Here is a 19,625-nt window from a genome sequence, read left to right as displayed (position 1 = left end):
GGGGGCCGCTGTTCCAGAAGTAACCCCGAAGGGTGCGGGCAGAGATTTGGTTTCCTCAGCCTTCTTCCTCACGGGAGTATAACTGAATCCTCACACAAGCCTCCAGAAGTATTCCTTCCCACCTCCTCCTCGCTGGGTAAGAAGCGAACCAGCCTCCAAGTATTACTTTAGTTAGCTAACACTCTTCTGCGTACAGCAAGTGCTGTTAGAAGGGGAGAAGCAGCAGAGGAGGACAAATGTGATTACAACACCCCATTTTAGCTAGCTCTGCTGCGTTTGGGGGGAAAAACGCATCAAAGTGAAATGGACTTCCAGCCAGGTATCAAATTTGGCTGGTGAGCAAACTAGTTTTTCATTTGTACGTGCCTGGCTTGTCATCTTTGATGGTATCAAAGAAGAGGCATCAGATAGTATCAGATTTTCAGAGGCACAACAGAAAGTCAGCAAGACTCAGGTGCCAAAATATGGACTATTGGCTGACATAAAGATAATATTGCAAGAACAAAATTAAATTGGTTGTTGATTCAATGCAACTGGAAAGCACTAGCTGATTCTAAGCAACGGAATAAGAAATACTGTAATCAATCAAGAATGCAGGCATTTCTATTGCTCTCTGTTGTTAGTCAATTACGGCAAGTGGAAGTTTATATAAAGCAAGCTAGAAGAAAAGTGGTTTCTGCTGATAGCCTTACAAGCTTCCTCTGGTGTACATCCTAGTAGGCTAAAGTGCCAGGGAGATCCTAAAATCTGCAAATCATTAATTTTTTATGCTACGCTGCCTCTATTGTAGCAAAGTTCTGTTGCGTTTTTATTTCTGTGCTGCTCAGTATGACCTTTCACTGATCAGCAGTTATTTTTAGTAGTTGCAAGGTGCCCTGGCACTTCTTTCCTGGAAACTTATCTGTCTGAGAAGGAATTTCCAGAAGGAACCCAAATTCTTCTGTGGTCTTTGGCAATTAGTCTAGTTCTGTGAGAGGGAACCAGAGAAGGATTCTCTTCTGGCTTTGTGGGAATGTAGTCTGTGCCCTGAATTTTGAAAAGCCTTGGTTTCTTAGTTAAACCTTGTTTTTCATTTCTTACTGCAGATAATAGAGAAAAATGCTGATCCTGAACAAATGCTGTTGTCTTATCTGCGAAAGAGGCGTATCCTTTCTTGTCTGTTCCCTTAAGTCACTCATTTGAAAGCCTTATTCAAGCAAAATTCTCATAAATGATAATTTAAAGGTGATTTACCAGGTTAAGGAAGTTGTGACTCCCTTAAGATAAAACAACCATATTAAATGATGTGTCTTTCTTAAGCTGTCTTTCATTGAGCTGCTGTATTTTTAGCATAGTTTCCTAAACAAAAAAAGTTATGCCATCAGGCATGATGTGTATGTGTATATATGTGTTCCTCCCCTCTCCCCCCATAAAGAAACCTAAGAACCTTTTGGCCAGTATAAATAAAGCTTGACAGAATAGGAGTCTCCAAGTTTTGTAAAAGTCTCTCTCCCAGGAAAGGGGAGATCTTGTGATGAGACCCTGAGTCTGCTGGAATTTTGAGGTAATCTATTTTTTCTTATGATAAGAACTCCAAACAGATTTTTAAACTCAAAACCCAGGTTTAATAGTAAGTAAATATGAACAAGTATGTTTTTAAACAGAGAGGGGAAAAAAAAAAAAGTTAGACAAGACAGAACAGAAGTTGGCAGAGCTAGAGCTCTAACCCTGCCAGTTTTGTCTTTGCAGACAAGGTTCTTTACTCCTGCCGTGGTTTCAGTCCACAGCTCAGTGGCTTTCTGGGTTGCTACAAGTTGTACAGCACTTGCTCTGATCTTTTCCTTTCTTTCTCTTCACCATTTCAGAGGCCTGACCGTGTGTCTGCTCTCAACTGTTCTTAGGAGTTTTCCAAAATCTGCTGCGTCACAAACTTATTCGCAGTGTTCATGAAGCTGTTGCATAATATTCTGAACACATGTAGGGACTCACAGCCGGGAGCAGGGAGCAAATGTGGGGAAGAGCAGAATCTCTCCTTTCTGCAGCTTCCTAGTCCGTCTCATGAAACATGCCCCCATAGGGCAAGTAATATACTATAGAATTCACACAAGAGAGAGTTTTTGTATTTGTCTCAAAAAAAAAATTAAATCAAAACATGTTTGTTACTGGTCAGTCATAAGGAGGAGTCTGGAGCAGAATAGGTTGCTGTAGTTATAGTGCCTATGAAATTATTCTGCAGTAATTTGAACAATTTCAGACTCCATCAGACTATGAAAAGTAAAAAAGTAGAATCATTTAGGTTGGAAAAGACCCTTAAGATCATTGAGTCCAACCATTAACCTAACACTACCAAGTCCACCACTAAACCATGTCCCTAAGTGCCATGTCTACACGTCTTTTAAACACCTCCAGGGATGGTGACTCAACCACTTCCCTGGGCAGCCTGTTCCACCGCTTGATTACCCTTCCGGTGAAGAAATTTTTCCTAATATCCCATCTAAACCTCCCTTGGGGTAACTTGAGGCCATTTCCTCTTGTCCTATCACTTGTTACTCGGGAGAAGAGACCGACACCCATCAGTAGCTCAGTACCAGCCCTGTTACAAGAGTTGTACTTCATTGGTTAAAGTGCATTGGTGAGATAATGTAATTCTGCACTGACTTGCTCTGACATCTTGAAAAATCATTTAACGTTTCTATATCATTGTACCCTGCTTATAAAATGAGGATAAGATTAACTTGTTTTCAAGATTTTCACCATGCAGTTTAAATGTCAGCTTGTAGTATTCCTGCCCTCTGTTGCTTAGGCGTATGACGGTGTGCCATTCCCTGAGATGCGCCTGTCCAGCTGTGTCTGAGACCACTTTGTTGGCCAGGTAGAGGAACTGATCATATTCACAGCAAGCCTCCACATACAGTTGAGTTAACATAGCTAGGGGGACAGCTAACTTTGGTAAAGAGACAAAAATTAATGTCAGGGAACAAAAATACAGGACAGGAATATCTTATGCTGATATTGCCAAACTCTTCATAACGTGAAATGATTGCCTGAGTGAGCGTGAGGAACGTTAGCATCTTCCAGTAATGTGTTTTATAATTGCAAGGTACAGTATAATACCTCTCTAAGCATCCTGTCATCTTTTTTTTGAGGCTAAATGCCACAGGAATCGGCACATTAGACCACTGTTAATAACTAGAAGGCCCATTGTAAATTAACAAGTAAATAGAGCTGCAAGAAGAGAAGAAACTATATCTTAAAATGTATTTGCTTTATCTGACAGGTTAGGATGTCTGCGAAAGGGCTCAACGAAGCACTTTACAGTGGAAAAAGTGGTTGAGCTTAATTAGATAAGACCTTAAAGCAGTACATGCATTTCAAAGCTTTACTGCAAGTGAAGAGTGGCCTGTTTCCCCTCCATCATTCCCGGTTCCTTGTAGACAGTTCTCTTCCTGCTACCTTGTGCCAGCTGTGGAGTTCCTCAGACCTCTCTGTGTACTAATTCCACTCATTAGGCCAGCAGAAAACTAACCCAGGAAAAACAGAGGCTTTCAGCTGGATTAGGGACTCAGTCGCTAATTAGTCAGCTCGTCATTAGTCAGCTCATGGAAGGGACTGGTGAGAAAAAGATGTGGTGCAAGAGGTCTTGGGTTTTGGAACAGGTAATGTTGGGAAGAGAAAGGACAGAAGAGGAGGAAAAAATCGGGAGTAAGGCATCTTCCTTTTGGTGGCTGTAGAACATTAAATTAGCTGTTTGTCGATTCACAGCTTCAGACTGGCCACTGTTCCAGATCCATAGAAATGAACACTTCTCTCATAAGTGTGATCTTTCAGCTGAGATGCAAGGTTAATATCCTGACTATAAATGGGCCTTCTGGGAAAAACTGGGATATTGGTTTTAATGTTCCACTGGAACTCCAGATATATAGCTATTTTGCCCATTATGTGTTTTTTCCTTTCATATTTTCACTTGGAAAACTATTTTTCACTTCCTTTTTCTGTCCCAACTTACTCCTCTTCCAAAAGAAGTCAGAGTCAAGCTTTATGTTTTCTTGGGAACAGGATTTTGGTCCTGTCATTCCTTAGCTTCAATCTTATTTTCACTTGAAATTTTAATCCAACATAGAAAGGAGTCTGATACACATGCTATCATACCAAACCAATTCTATGTTCCTTGGCAGTTCAGGAAAAAAGGTGGCCTCAAGATTTTGAGCAGAATAAAAACCAAAATGAAATCTGATAATTCTTTTTTCCCTAATGACAGCATTTTCAGTCCGTCTTACAGGAACTAAGTATGGCTGTGGAGGAGGTGGCTGTGGTGCCTGCACAGTGATGATATCAACTTATGAGCCAGCTTCGAAGAAGATACGGTATCCTTATCAGAAAATTTTGAAAACCACACAGAATTTTATGACTGTAGATACCATTTCCAGATATCAAACTGTAAAAACAAAGTTGTAAAATCTGTACTTAATAGTAAAAGAATCCAAAGGAAGGGTGACTTTAATCCAAAAGAGAACACTGAAAAAAATACTGTTCATTCAGCTATGTTGTAAATTTGCTGAATTATCATGCTCAAATCCTTAATTTCTTCATATATGCTGACAGCTCCTGCAAGGAGTTTTCTCTTTAGGAGGCATACATTTAACACCCTTTGTATTGACCACTGGAATGTGGCTTCTACCTGCAGCTCTGTCATATGACTGATGGGAAGATAGGGCAGGCAGAAGTTTGAGTCTTACCAGCCCTTTAATACTGGGCTCCCTCCCTACACCCCACCCACAAAAAGAAGGACTTTGAAACTTAAAACCAGAGTTTCATTAAGCTAAAAACTGGAATAAATTACTTTTAAATTGAGAAAACTCCAGTCAAATTGTTAAATGGTAACATGTCATTGTCAATTGAATATTTTTTAGGTGGGGAAAAAGTAGAAATGTGCCAGTTGTTCCTTTTGACAATTGCATTACATTGGAATGCAATACAAATTAAAATCTTTCATGTTATTATAAGAGTTGAAATTAAAACAGTCAGAATGACACTTGAAAAGAAATATTTAAACTATAGTTAAACAAAACATTTTATTGCTAATGATTAAAAGCTTTGAAGAATTTTCATTTTGGTATGTTGTTCCTATTTAGAATGATATTTATTTTACATCAGAATTTCCTTTAGGTCAGAAATTTGATTATAAATTTTCAGCAGTAATTCTTTACTTCCTGCAAACAACTACACCAACCCTTCCTTCCCCACCTTCCTCCTCCAAAACACACTTCACAGGTTGCTTGTGGGCAAGAGAGACAAGAGAGCAATTAGAAAAGACTGAAGTATTAAGGAAGATATAAATTCCACAGAACTGTCCTCATAGATACAGTTTTTATACTGGGGACAAGAGACACAGCTAGTAAGTGATCCCTTCTATAAAGCTTATTCTCTTTTCATTCCAAATGATGATAAGTATAAACTATGTCTTGATTGACTGCAAAATAATATTCATGCATCTTTATTACAATAAAATAATATTTATGTTCTTTATTCTCCTTTATGTTCCAAAGACATTATTCAGCAAATGCATGTTTGCTTCCCATTTGCTCCTTGTATGGTGCGGCAGTCACCACAGTGGAAGGTGTTGGAAGTACAAAAACCAGGGTTCATCCAGTTCAGGTGAGAGTACAGTACCACTGTGTAAGAGGATTACTGATTTCTTCCTCTGTACGGGCTGGCTTGAGTGGCAGTGCTTTTAGGGCATGGGAATGTCACATGATGATTATTCTCCCTGCTAAATGATAACAGAAGACAACACAAGTTTCTGATGGTTGGTTGATCAAGGTTGATGAGATATGGCTCATGATGGATTTTGCTTTAATCCTGACAGCCTGATCAAATAGTTGGTATGTAAGAATTGTTGAAGTGGATCAGGCTTGTGCTTTGTTTGGGCTAACAGCGCATCTTGGACAATGCCCCTTTAGCTGTTGTTTTAGTATGAATGCAAAAAACGCAGAAGTCCACTGAAGGTTAATTAGCTTCCTTAGTGAGATGTACCTGGGCATCACACCCAGAATAATTATTCTTATTTGAGATTACTTAAATTGTTTTACTTAAAAATGATACTGATTTACTGATTTACTATGAAGACATTTAGTATGGCATCTCCCGTTTAAGAGAGAGTTCATTAGAATGGTGATGTACACTGGAAGGAGTGCTATTTGTGGTGTTTCATTTCAGGAAAGGCTTGCCAAGTGCCATGGCTCCCAGTGCGGTTTCTGCACCCCCGGAATGGTGATGTCCATATACACTTTGCTAAGAAACCACCCAGAACCAACTTCAGAGCAGATGATTGCAGCTCTGGCTGGTAAATATTGCCTCTTTTTAATTTGTAGGTATGTCCTTGAACCATTTTCTTCAAATACTTCGTGTATGTGAGTGCATGTCTGTGTGAGTACACAGGCATGCGTGTATATATGTACTCTATACAAATTGTGCTTCCCAACAGAGTTGCTACTGGATACACACCTTGTATTCCCTGTCATTCTTTTCTCCCTGAAAATGAAGCATGGAGCTATGGATTGTTTCAGGGACAGGTATTCAAAACATCCCCATATGTGTCTTTTGAAGTGCTTTAAATCAGATGTGCAAAAATGATGTCATATTGGAGAAGTGGCTGCATCTGAAGGTCTCTGAGATCCCGTTACATCTGGAGTTGAGAATGTCATAAGCCTCACAGAAGAGCCCCTTTGTGGTAGGAATAAAACAGTCAAATAGCGTAGAGAGATGCAGACCATCTTCACTAAGGGAAAGTGTGAGGATTTATTGCAGGTGAAATAGCCTTCTGTCATCTTTTGTGCTCTACAGTCACAGTGGAGCCAAAGGCATTTGCTGTTACTATGAGGTAAACTTGGATGGAGGTGTAATGCTAACCTCCTTCACTATCAGAAGTAAGTCAGGGGGAAGGAGAAAAACATTTTGAGTGGGTGAAGAATATTGTACAATCTCTTATTCTCCTGCATACTAAGCTGTAGTCAGCATTCCTCCTAGTGCAGCTCTCAAGTATTTCATACTCCCCTTGAAACAACAGCCTTTTTCCTCAGGAACTGCAGGGTCCTAAGCCTTGTGACACTGATCTTTTTTGACTTTCGGAGAGCTAACACTTCTCCGTAAGCTTCAAAAACACAAACCTCATATAAAGACATTACATTTTAAAGCCACATGCTTTAGAACAAAGCTTTTTATTACTGATTTCTTTTTCCAGGGAACTTGTGCCGCTGTACTGGATATAGGCCAATCCTAGATGCCTGTAAAACCTTCTGTAAGGTAAGAAGTAGTGATGAGAGGAATACTAGCTCGTGCCCATTAGTGTATATATGTTTACAAACGTCAAAATTTTCATTAAGATCATCTCTTTCCTGTGTTAAAAGATGTAGGTCTAAGTAAGCTGTATAGTGGCCTAACCCATTAGAAAAATTGATCGACACAAATGAACTTGGTGTCTAGCCTGAATTATGAAGAGTAATCTGAAGTAACTCCATGTGTTTTACTGTGGGTCAGTACTGGCATAAATAAAAGCAGAATTTGGATTGATGTTCTTAGTAATTTATCATGTAATGCAACATGTCAGAAACCTACAGTGAAAGAAATGGGAGAGTGAACAGTGGGTAAAAGAATGCAGACCATCTATGTGTGCTGTCACAACGTCAAGTGAATTTCACATAGTATGAATTATTTTGTATTAAGGACTTCAACATTTGATGATTTTAAGCTATTGTTGAATATCACTTCTTTAACACATAATCCTTCCAATTTAGCTTAATTTTAAACTTCATCTAGAACTTTATTGAAATATAAAGAGACATTCTTACTGGCTTAAGCAGGCTTTACCATTGCCATTCTGGGCAATATTTCAATAATGGAATATTCCTACTTCAGGAATCCGTTTGTTGTCAAAGGAAAGCAAATGGAAAGTGTTGCTTGGATCAGGAAGATGATTTGTTTGACAAGGAAGAGAAGGTAGGGTTTTAAGTATTTTACCTGTCCTATTTAGATGTAAAACTTAGAGAAAGAATTTTGCATGGCTCTTTCCTTGTAATTAAGTAAATGCAGTATACTCTGCCATTTTTATCCTCCACCTTATTCACCTACATAATATTACTTGTAAAATAAGATATTTTATTGTTCCGCACAAGAAATTCAGAGATATTTCTAAAAATTAATGATTCTTTGTGTATATTTGTATGGGGAGGCGATGACGTGGCAGATAGTTGGTATAAGGTAGTTTGGATCTCCAGAGCTGAGATTTGAGCAGTTCTTCAAGTTCAGGAATATTAATAGTCTCAGCTCTACTCATACAGTGATCATCATATTGTGCAAGAAATCAGGGCATAATGTGGAACTGTCTTAATGATCAGTGATGATCTGAATGTAACCCCTGATCTCTTAGGAATCTTAATGCTGGCTTGTGTCTCAAGAACCAACACACTCTTAAAAATCAGAGTTATGGTTGTCACTTTATATGAAATCTCTTATCCATATGAATATTTGACTTTGTTCTCAATTTTCTTTCAATAATATCTGATCTACTTCTTTGATTTTTGGGTACTGCAGGTTGGCATGAAACCAGCTACTTTCTTACAGTAGGACCACAGGAAGCCTGTAGTTAGTCTTTCAGTTGCTTGCCTCTACACTGTTGTTTGTGTTAGCAGTGAACTTTGAGAAACTGTTATGAACACTTCCTTCATCTCAGCAGCACCAAATGGTGCATGATAATTTAGCACCAAATCCAAATGATAATGGAATTACTAATTTTCTACTGACTTCAGTGGGACCCTCGTGGTTTGTTTTTTGGTTTTGCTTTTTTTTTTTTTTTTTTTTTAATGGAATTAATGATGAGAGAAAATTCTTAGTCTTCACTTGTTTTCTTTCTTTTTAAGGTTTCCACCAGACTATTTTCAACAGATGAATTCCAGCCCTTAGATCCCACCCAGGAGCTTATATTTCCTCCAGAACTAATGGTAATTTTTGCTCCTTATAGACTATTCTTTAGCTCTGTCTTTTCCTTAGTAGTCCATAGTTCATAACTCATTCTGAAGTCCTGCTTAGTAGCAATTCATCAGAAGAAATGTCATAATATTTTAATATAAATCCAAAATTTTATCTCTTTTTTTTTTCCAGTGAGCTTATTGAATATTCATGTACAAAAAATAATCCCATTGGGAAAATGAATTTACAGAGTTAGATATTAGATGAGAAGAAAAAGAAGTAACCTAAACGGGGTTTTTAGTGCAGCAGGTGAAGATACAAATGCTTCTCAGCAAACTGAATGGCAAACACTTTTTAACATTGGCAAAACAATGCATTTTCCGCATTTTGTGGCTTAATAGTTTTGTTGGTCTTTTCTGTCAAAATGGCAGGCTCAGATAGCCACCCAGACTGCACAGTGTTTAGCCCCAGTGATTGACAAAGATATAAGCAGCTGAAATAAGGGCACTGGAATGGAAAGTGTTAGGCATCCTTAACTATTGACAGCAGTATTTGCCCTAGAAAAACTGAAAGCTGTTTGCTTTACATAATTGTCAGCCAAATTCTTTGTAACTAGCTGACTGCTTATGGAGAAAGAGTGATAACTGTGGGACAGGGGTTCTTGACCGTGTATTTGTGCCACCACTAGTTCACAAGCTATTTCCAAGTGATGAGTGAACAGTGCTAGAACGAGAGACACCCACATGCATGCTTAATCTAGAAAAGGATGCTGCTGCCAGTGTCATTGGTGACCTCCAAGCAAGCTAAGTGTGCAAACACCTCCCTAAGTATTTTTTATCACTTTTCTAATAATTTCAGCAATTGCAGGATCTATTTCTACTTCTTTTGCTTGGGGGCTGTTTATTATCAATCCTGTTTATTAGCCCACTGGAATTAATTGGAAATATTTCACCCATGCAGTCTAGAAATTCACCACTATGCAAAGAGCCAGCATAACAGTCCCATTTCTGTCCAATTTTGAAGGATTAAGTAGAACTTCCATTGCTTAAGAACTTCTTTAGACTTTCAGTCCAGTGTCTGTTAGACCTTGCACCTGTCTATATGTCTAAATATTTAAATCTGCCATATTTCCCCATCAGAGAATGGCTGAAAATCAATCAAAAAGAACTCTGGTTTTTCATGGGGAGCGAATGACGTGGATTTCTCCTGTAAGCTTAGATGAATTACTGGATCTGAAAGCTGCCCACCCCAAAGCACCTCTTGTGGTTGGGAACACCAGTGTGGGTATGTACACAATCAGAATGGCTCGTGTTGCCATAGTTGCAGTGTGCATGTGGTGAGTGGGGCTATCATATGGAGTTTATCATTCTTTTTGCATTTTCATTCTTAAGTTTACTCTCCATGATGTTGGAGTTGTCATTATGGAAAATGTCTTTTGTCTAAGTCTGTTCCTATCTGGTAGGACCCGAGATGAAATTTAGAGGTGTGTTCCATCCAATTGTTATTGCTCCTGCAAGGATCCGGGATCTGAACGTGGTGAAATGCACGGATGATGGTCAGTAGACTTTACTTTGTTCAGACATAGGAGATTCCTCTGCAGTAGGGGATGCTACTCCATTCTATAGTGCTGAAGGTGTGAAGTGCTGTGCAACTCATTCTGAAGCATGCTCGGTTCTTTCCCTGGTCACGATGGCTGTGGCCACTGTCCCGTCCCAGTGCATGATAGAGTTTTGTCTTCATGACACAATATGCAGTACTGACCAGCAATATTATCTTGGGCCCCAATAGTCATAATAGTGCAAGGGTAATTATTCTGGTAATACTGGTTCTGGGGCTAAGTCATGCAGTATTTGTTTTGTGATCTCTGTACCATGCTATGCTGTATAGCAGAGAGCGAGCCATACAGAACCACAGAGAGAGCTACCAACATTGCATGCTTGTCTACATTAGAAAAAAGGCTGTGATTAAACTGGCATAGCTAATATGCATTAACTAATCTTGTTCTCAATCATAACAGCATTAATTATTGTAGAGTAAAAATTTTGTACCTCAATGTATATATTTAAGATAAGCATGGAGATTTTTTTAGTTAAAGTTAGACTAGGTTTTAGTTTTTAAATAAATTCTATTGAAATTAGAAGTAACAACTAGAAATAGATTTAAACTTACTCTAATAGCCTAAATTAATTAAATATAAATGTGTTGTGCAAGTTTACTGCCAAAGTTTTAAGGAAAATCAAACGCTATGTTTGACAAAGGTTACTTGCTATACGCTTGAAGCCACTTTTTTGAAGTGGTGAACTGTATTTGACAATTCTGTCATTGCATTTAGAATATCTTTTTCATTTCAGATCAGTCATCCAATTCTAGTCAATGACTAGTTTGTTTTTAGCTGAAAAGTGGTTGGGAATTAAAAGAAGCAGGGAGAATATTTACTGCTTCTTTTAATCTATAAATAAAAACTAGTTCTAAAACGAGAGATGTGCAGTTTAGTTTGCCAGCCAGAAACAGTATTTCCTCTCTTTAATCAGATTTAAATGCAAAACATGTTTTGACTAAATTTTTGTTTTAAATACAAAATATTTAGTATTGCTGTACTCGATTAATAAAAAGCCATTTAAAAATTATATATCTTTTGATTTACATTTTTGATTGAATTCCAGTGTTCATTCAAAACATTCATACATTACATAAATAAAGTCTATTAATAATTTTGAATAGAAAGGCACTGCTTACCATTTTATAATATTGAAATTTTTATAAAGTATAATCTTTAAAAAAAATGTATAACTACTCAAATAAATGCATGTAGTTACAGGTTGTCTTTCTAGTGGGAAAAAGAATACCATATTCAGTGTTAGGACTGTTTCATTTTTTTTGCAAATACTACCTACTCGTACCTTAGGAGAATAACTAGAATGTACATACACAAAGCAAGATCACATTATGATGAAAATAATGTTTAAAAATAGGAAAAACCTGTTGAAAGCATTTTGAAGCTGACTCACCTTTGCGTGAAACATCACCTAAACATTTACTCAATCAAAGTTGGTGCAAGGGAAGCAGTTGGAATGGGCAGCTGGAAGCAGAGAAGGGGTTTCCCTTTTAGTAGAAGTGGTGAGCTATTAGCTCAATTTCATCATTTCATGAAATTGTACCCTCAGTCTCCTGAAATGAGAGGTCACAGTACCTTTAATATGCAAAGGCCCCTCTCCTTATATCTGCCTGTATTCCACATGAGCAGTCCTAGCTCTGCAGTCTGAACATAGTTTAAGACCCAGGCAATAAAGCAATGCGCATATTATACTTTCATGTCTTTTGGTTACAGGATTAACTCTGGGAGCTGCCTGCAGCCTCTCTCTAGTGAAAGACATCTTGACAAATGCCATCTCAGAATTCCCTGAAGAGAAGACAAAGGTTTTCTGTGCTGTCTTGCAGCAGTTAAGAACTCTGGGTGGAGAACAGATAAGAAATGTTGCTGTATGTTATGCATCACTTGCAATAACAATTGTAACAAATTGTAACAAATGTGAAATTGCTCCTGACAATATGTAAACTTCCATTTTTAATTCTGTTTTTAGCAGTGAATTTTCTATCAATACATCGTTTTTGAGCTTTCGATATGTCTGAATTTATGTATAGTCTGCATGTTATATTGTCACAACACAAAAATGTGGAGGTGATGGAGAAAGGTGACATACATTTCTGTTTTTCAAGTCATTAGGTGGAAACATCATAAGTAGAAAATCAACCTCAGACTTGAATCCTATTCTGGCAGCCAGCAACTGTATGCTCCATCTGGCTTCAAGAGGTAAGCGGAGATAGTCTGTCTCTGTAGTAGTGCCAGAGGTACAGGATCCTATTGTATGGGGAGAAGGGAAATAACAACAGGTGAGCATTTCTTAAGGAACCCTTTTCTCATACAAGATCACATGTGCAAGAGAAGCAATTTGCAAATGAAGAACGTGTCAAAGATTCTCATGTCCAGGGTAAGCATTCAGACCAACCAGATCACATGTACTTCTGTGGGCAGTGAATTACTATAAGCACTCGTAAAACCTCATCGTTTCAGTAGCTGCAAACTACCTCCTCACGTCCCTGGTATTTTTTTTCTGTAGCAGATGCTTTGCCCTGGTTTTAAAATCACCCTCTTGCCCTGAGAAGAACTCTGGTTTCTCATTCCTCACAGATGCTTACTTCTGATACAGGAACCACCAGTCCAGCACCTTTTTCCATGCCCATTTCCTCAGTTTCCTTCCATCACTGTGTATATACTCCCCTCTACCTGCTCCTTTTCTTGTGCCTTACCTTACCGTTGGAAGGTTGATGAAATTATTGGTAAACATCTGGTGGCCTGGAATTACATGCTCTCCCTTCTAGATGGCTTATGTCCTTTTTGCCCTCGATCCAGGCAGGGTGCATGTTGCCATTTTGGACCTTGTAATACTCCACTCAACACCCTGAAATACACGCTCTTTAAGGGATTGTTTCTGAGCCAGGATTTCTTGGAACAGATACACAAAAACTTATGCTGTGTAATTTTCATGACTTCTTCCCACATAGTTTGGCATTGAGAGGAAAAATACCTGTCAGAATGTTGTTCTGACAAGTGAAAGTACAAACATTTGCATCTTCTTAACAATTCTAATGATGTGCCTACTTATTTGAGTGATGAATAGGATCACCGATTGATACCTCTTTCTCTTAACCTGGCAGAACTTTACTGCTGGGAGAAGGTTTTAGGCGTTTTTGCAGGTTTTTAACATACTTCTTTACTAAACAGTAGTCAGTGAAACATAGCAAAAGTGGATTGTTCAAGAAAAGGAGGTTACAGAAACACTATTAGTTCTTAGTATTTTTCTTAGATCACTGTGTAAAAGAAAATGCACCTTCCTAGATCCTGGCAGGCTCACAGGTGGGATTGGACAATAATCTTTATATATGTAAACCAAGTGTATTCTGGATGGAATTGCGAAGGCAAAAATCCAGAAACGCCAGTGCTGCTATTCTTAGCAGTGTTATTTTTCAGATTCACACCTCAGCAAAATAAAATTCCTTTACTAAAGATTTGCTGTCACACTAGTTATATTTGAGGAATGCAATTTTAATGCTAAATTATATTCTAGGATGAACAGGTTACAGTGTCATCATCGCACATAACATGAAAAACGCGAAGAAAATAATCTTGCTGTAAAGCAGCCAGTCTTGAAGTATCATGTTCATTGAATGTGACGGGAGTATTTTAATATATGAACCTTTTAAAAACGGCACAGAAGATTATCTGATTATAGAAAGTCTTGGGATAGGTCAGGTCTACTGCAAGATAAACATTGCCTAGTAATAAGAAATAATCTATTTGAAAATGCATTGGACCCTTTAGGTAGCATGTGAAAAGTACTAAGGACACTGAAGACTAGTAAAAAATACACTTTGACTTCATCTGTCAAATGCACGTGGTTAAATTCCATACTGGTGAATCACTGTGGATTTCCATCAGTACAATGTTTATGCCTGTGTTCTTGCAAAATGACAATGCTACTTGACAATTGTGTTACTGGTACAGTTACAATCCTATCAACAAAACTCCCCGAGCCAATGGAGCTTGTTTAATTAATAGAATCAATTATATATATTAAAATGTTGCCTTTCCAGAAGGCTTGCTAACTTAACTCTGTAGTTATATTGGCAAATCCAATGTAGCATAAATGAAATTTAAGTGTTCAAAGGGCTTTTACAGATATAGGTTCCTTGCAGAATTTTGTCCTCTTCCCTTTTGAAAATCCCATCTTTAATAATATATATCATAGAATGAAAAACATAGTCACTTTTAGAATAATCTACCAAAAAGAGAAAGGAAAAGGCAATAGCATTTATTCCCTTTTGGACTTCCAGAAGTGTTCAGAATCTCAGGACAAAAAAAAAAAAAAATTTTTTTTTACTTTTGCAGCAGTTCTCTCCCATTCAATTTTCTTCCTCCTTCTTTATGTTTTAGAAGGAAAGCTAGTGGTGACAGCAGCTGCAGAGATTTGGAACAGATTGACAGGAGTGGGGATGGGATCATCGTGGCAGTATCAGAAGGGAGGATTATGGAATAGGGATTGATCTCTGGGCACTTTCTTAGGACTCTGGTGTTATAATACTATGGAAGATGGAGCAGTCATTTGTATTTATAGAGCATACTGCTGATAATTTGTTGTGTAAACTCTGCAGTTGTTATTTACTCAGGAAGACTGCAGGTATTTCTTGCCAATTAAAATATGATTGATGTATGTTAATTGCACAATTGTACAAAAGTTTCTGGATTTGGGATTTTTTTTAGGAAGAAAGCGACAGATTCCTTTGAGTGATATTTTTGCAGATGGAGTTGGTAACAATACCATTGCGCCAGAAGAGATCCTAGTTTCTGTCCATATTCCCCATTCTAGGAAGGTAAGTTACTAGTTTGTTTAGATTTGCTTTATGCAGAGTTAAAGACTATTAAATAAAGAGCAGGAGGGGACATAATCCCTATGTTTAAAGTAACACTATTACTGCTCACTTTCTGAATTCCTTACATTTGATCCTGTCAGTGCCATACTATCTCCCAGTTTCAGCCAAAAAACACAACTCAGCAGGTAGCTGGTGATATATAAAGAGTGATATTCAGACAAAAGTTTACCCTAAATGATGAGGGCAATTGCAATTGTCTAGACCCCCTACAGAAAGGGGTCTTGGACAAGCTGCCATAGTCCTCACTAAAGCAGGCTGCTCACCTGTGATATGGTTGGCATCAAGCAGGTAAAGCATTGTCATCTCTTGAGGATTTTTCTTAAAATGAGGTAAGATTGGACATGTGTGTGGTGCTTCCATAAATGGTACTGAACTGAGTAATAGTCTTTAACTGGTATTGTGTTTGCGAAAGTGGGTATGGGATCTTATAAAAGAATTATGGGTCACATTATCTGAGTACTGAAGTTTGGCAATACTTTGAAGACTCTAGGCTTTTGGTCTTGTTATAAATGCAACTCCACTCCACAAGATCCCTGTTTTCCAGCTACCTACCATGAAAAAATCTAGGTCATCTGAACTGTGTAGATGATGGAGGATTGGGTATGGGCTGCTAGAAAATCAAAGAAGGTAAACCTACTGAAAAGTCAAGAGAAGGAAGTATGGTCTTGAATGCTCAGGAAGTTGAATTTGTGCGCTTCACTTTTTATTCTTGTGCTTCACGTAGTGCAATAACAAGTTCTGCTTTCAGATACTTACATGTCTGCAATGTTACCTGCTTGTGTCTGATCTTGCTCAGGGGGAGTATGTCTTTGCATTTCGACAAGCGCCAAGACGGGAAAATGCTCTCCCAATAACCAATGCTGGAATGAGAGTCCTTTTTGAAGAAGGTACAGACATAATAAAGGATTTAAGCATTTTCTATGGAGGTGCTGTCTCAACCACAATTTATGCAAAACAAACGTGTTGGACACTTATCGGAAGGTACAATTTCTCTACCTTCTCTATATCTCTGAATAAAAGGACTTTGAGAGCTTGGGTGTACATCCTTGGAGCATGAAAGTACAGAAAGATTTCACTTGTCTGGCTGATGCTACGTATGTTCAAGTGAATGATCTGGTCAAACCTTAATGATGACTTTTCAGGATTGTTACATTTTGGAGCCTGCACATGGATGCAACTCTAGTTTGAAGTATGCAGAGAGATATGAGATACAAGCTGTGAGATAGGTGGATGAGGTATACATAGTCAGTTGTGCACCTGAACCCAAGCATTGGTAAATGATCTGTATCCCATAGGTTTGATAATTCCCTAGTATCGGTGTTCTTGAGTGCTTCAGTTTGGCTCTAAGAGATACAAAGTTTGAGAACTTCAGATGTGCCCAATAAACTTAGGAGCACAAGCCAAGCCTTAACCATTTCAATATCTCTTCATCTACAAGATCCTAATAATCTCTGAAGTTAATCCCTGACATTCCCTTCCGCTCTGCAGCATCTTGCCAAGATTTGGAGGAAAAAAATTACAAATAATTCAAGCAGTATAAAACCATTTATCTAAACAGAGTCCCACTGGACTCTCTTATCATTTAGTATGCAACTGTTTCACTAGTTGAAGTACTCATTATTTTTTGCTGCTTTACATGATTATATTTATTCTAACAGAATTATATTTTGATATATAGGGTTGTGTAACTATGGAGAATTAACTTTGTTGAAATACTTCAAGGAGACAGCCTTTTCAGAAAATGTAACAACTATCCAGCACTAATCAGATCCGTTGAAAGCATCTACAGTTTGCATCAATATCGTTATCCACTTTTCTTTAAATATAGGACAGTATCTGCAGAATAGTGATAGTCTTACAGACTGTTAAATCAGCTGTAAAGCTGTAATAGGTTTTATTTATTTATTTATTTTTAAAAGGCTGGCATAGCACTCAATTCCATTGACTTAAGGGACCTCACTTCTGTGAGCAACATTGACCTACACTGTTTTCAAAATTGCAGGCCATTATTAAAATCAGTATTTTGGCTTTATTGTGAGCAGGATTATGCCTGTCTTCCACAGTACAAATGTATTACTGCAATTTGTATTTATTTTTTTGGGTTCTGGACTGATTGTATCTATTATTCTTCCTGACAGACACTGGAATGAACAAATGTTGGATGAAGCTTGCAGACTAGTTCTTAAAGAAATTGCACTTCCAGGCTCAGCCAGTGGTAAAAAAGCAGACTATAAGAAAACTTTGATAGTCAGTTTCTTCTACAGATTTTTCCTGGAAGTATTGCAGTCATTAAAGACAATGGTAAATTAGTTCTCCATGTCTGCTTTTTTGCAAGCAAATGAAAGGGTTTTTTCCTATCTACTGATGCTTGCAATTTGTACAATGTGCTAAATATTGTCTTTGGGGTTCAGATCTACAGAAAAACGTAAGCACTTAACTCCCAAAGAGATTGATGGAGAGATGCCCATTTAACTTTTAGGTGCTCAGATATCTTTACTTTGGACATTAGACTTCAAAAAAAAAGAGTAATGTTGATGCAACAATATATCAGTATTGAGCTCCCAGGCCCAAAGAAAACATACATGAGGTCTTACTCCATCTGTCTGTAGTTCAAAACATAAATAGAATAGAAATAAAGGCTTTGGGAAGTAACTGTAGATGTTAATCCTCCTTCTTGTATGAGTTGTTGACTGGGAGAGGAGGACTCTAAAGTCTCATTTCTCAATACATTCTAGTGAAATTTACTTATTTTTGTCTTAAATCTGTTCTTATGAGGAAACATATCCCTTTTGCCTTTTTCTTCTGTGTTACCTTGAGCTCTTTCCTCTGAATTACCGTTACTAGGTAACTTACTATTACCAGGAATGATTCTGTGCCAGTTTTGATTAGACCCCAGCACAAAGCTCTTCTGACTATACCTGCTTTATGTTGCTTACTTTAAACAAGCATATTTATTGAATCCAATATATTTTTAAATATTATTTAGTGAAATCTCAAAACTACATTGTTTTAAAATTGTTATTTTAGAGCCTTTCTAGCTTGTGAGAGTCTTGAAGGAATTTCCTGTGTAAAGAGTTTGTATTTGGTGATTTTGGTTGTTAGCTTTTTTAATTGGAATGTTCAAAATGTGAGTAGTAATTCACTTCCTTTTCAGGATCCTTGCCACTATCCTGGCGTACCTATGGAGTATAGGAGTGTCCTACAAGACTTCAAAAACAAAATGCCCCAGAGTATCCAAATATACCAGGCAAGTGATTTTATTCTAAAATTGTTCTGTACTTTATAAGACTTGGTAAAAAGTCACAGTTCGAGCATGACCCTTTTTGTGAAACTCAGGTACAAATTTTCCAAAGGATTGAAGACAACAGGCTCTTAGTAGTTGGTTTTAACTGTATCTCAATTAGAAAAACCTTGTCTGCAAAAATAGATGCATACGGGTATACTCACTTCTTCTAAACAGTTCTCAAAAGATAAATATGCTGAACAAACTCCATTGTCAGACTGCATAAACTTGGTATATTGCAGTGTGCAATGCAATTGGAAAAAAATTAGAAGAAAATAAAAAAGATTGAAAAGCCTAAGTCTATAGTTATCACTATAGTATTCTTGTCTCAAGATACACTTTTCTTAAGATCTCAGAGGGCTCTCAGGTCTTACTGTAGATTTAGATGTCAAGATGGAGTTTGTGATGGCTATCTGATCAAATTAACAAGAGTATTCAAGGAGCAGTCAGCAGTAGAGGGCAGCAAAGAACACCTTTTGGATTTTCTGAGATAACCCTCGTGATTAGATCATGGTGGGAACTCCTGCAAGGATTTTTGATATTTTGGTACCCTCAACACACAAGTAAAAATCTCAAGTTTTTGAAAACCTAAAGAAAATTCAAATGAAATCTAGGTAAACATCTTTTTTCATTTTCAGATATTCTTTAGAATAACATTTTAGCTTTAAATACCTTAAATTTGTTTAAGTTGTTATCTTCAGCTTCCTTCAGAGTTATCGTTAAAAAAAAGACACTACTGACTTACAAAAGGGGCCAGGATCAAAGGAACTAGTTCTTTACGACTTTCAGCAATTTATTCCCCAGCTGCAAGATAGTGACTAAACAACAGAAATTGAAACAATTTGTTATTCAAATCAGTTGGCACGGAGCAAAAGAAATTATTTAGAAACCCAGAAAATCTGTTTTTTCA

General features: G+C 37.6%; 1 protein-coding gene across 1 annotated transcript in view; it reads left to right on the top strand.

Annotated features, from left to right (window-relative positions):
- The first annotated feature begins 1,091 nt into the window (after window positions 1-1,091).
- AOX1 (aldehyde oxidase 1) overlaps window positions 1,092-19,625 on the top strand; it is a 34,137-nt gene continuing 15,603 nt past the window's right edge. Inside the window, exons 1-15 of the mRNA XM_009581112.1 lie at window positions 1,092-1,143; window positions 4,247-4,343; window positions 5,526-5,634; window positions 6,196-6,322; window positions 7,220-7,281; window positions 7,894-7,974; window positions 8,895-8,975; window positions 10,083-10,227; window positions 10,406-10,498; window positions 12,272-12,423; window positions 12,661-12,754; window positions 15,263-15,372; window positions 16,229-16,413; window positions 17,571-17,733; window positions 18,587-18,679. Of these exons, the coding sequence (XP_009579407.1) occupies window positions 1,116-1,143; window positions 4,247-4,343; window positions 5,526-5,634; window positions 6,196-6,322; window positions 7,220-7,281; window positions 7,894-7,974; window positions 8,895-8,975; window positions 10,083-10,227; window positions 10,406-10,498; window positions 12,272-12,423; window positions 12,661-12,754; window positions 15,263-15,372; window positions 16,229-16,413; window positions 17,571-17,733; window positions 18,587-18,679 (1,620 nt within the window). The 5' untranslated portion in view covers window positions 1,092-1,115. The remainder of the gene's footprint in view (window positions 1,144-4,246; window positions 4,344-5,525; window positions 5,635-6,195; window positions 6,323-7,219; window positions 7,282-7,893; window positions 7,975-8,894; window positions 8,976-10,082; window positions 10,228-10,405; window positions 10,499-12,271; window positions 12,424-12,660; window positions 12,755-15,262; window positions 15,373-16,228; window positions 16,414-17,570; window positions 17,734-18,586; window positions 18,680-19,625) is intronic.

The sequence above is a fragment of the Fulmarus glacialis genome, unplaced genomic scaffold (assembly GCF_000690835.1).
Source record: "Fulmarus glacialis isolate BGI_N327 unplaced genomic scaffold, ASM69083v1 scaffold15987, whole genome shotgun sequence".
NCBI lineage: Eukaryota > Metazoa > Chordata > Aves > Procellariiformes > Procellariidae > Fulmarus > Fulmarus glacialis.
The sequence above is the reverse complement of the archived record's forward strand: the minus strand, read 5'-3'. Positions and strand labels throughout refer to the sequence as shown.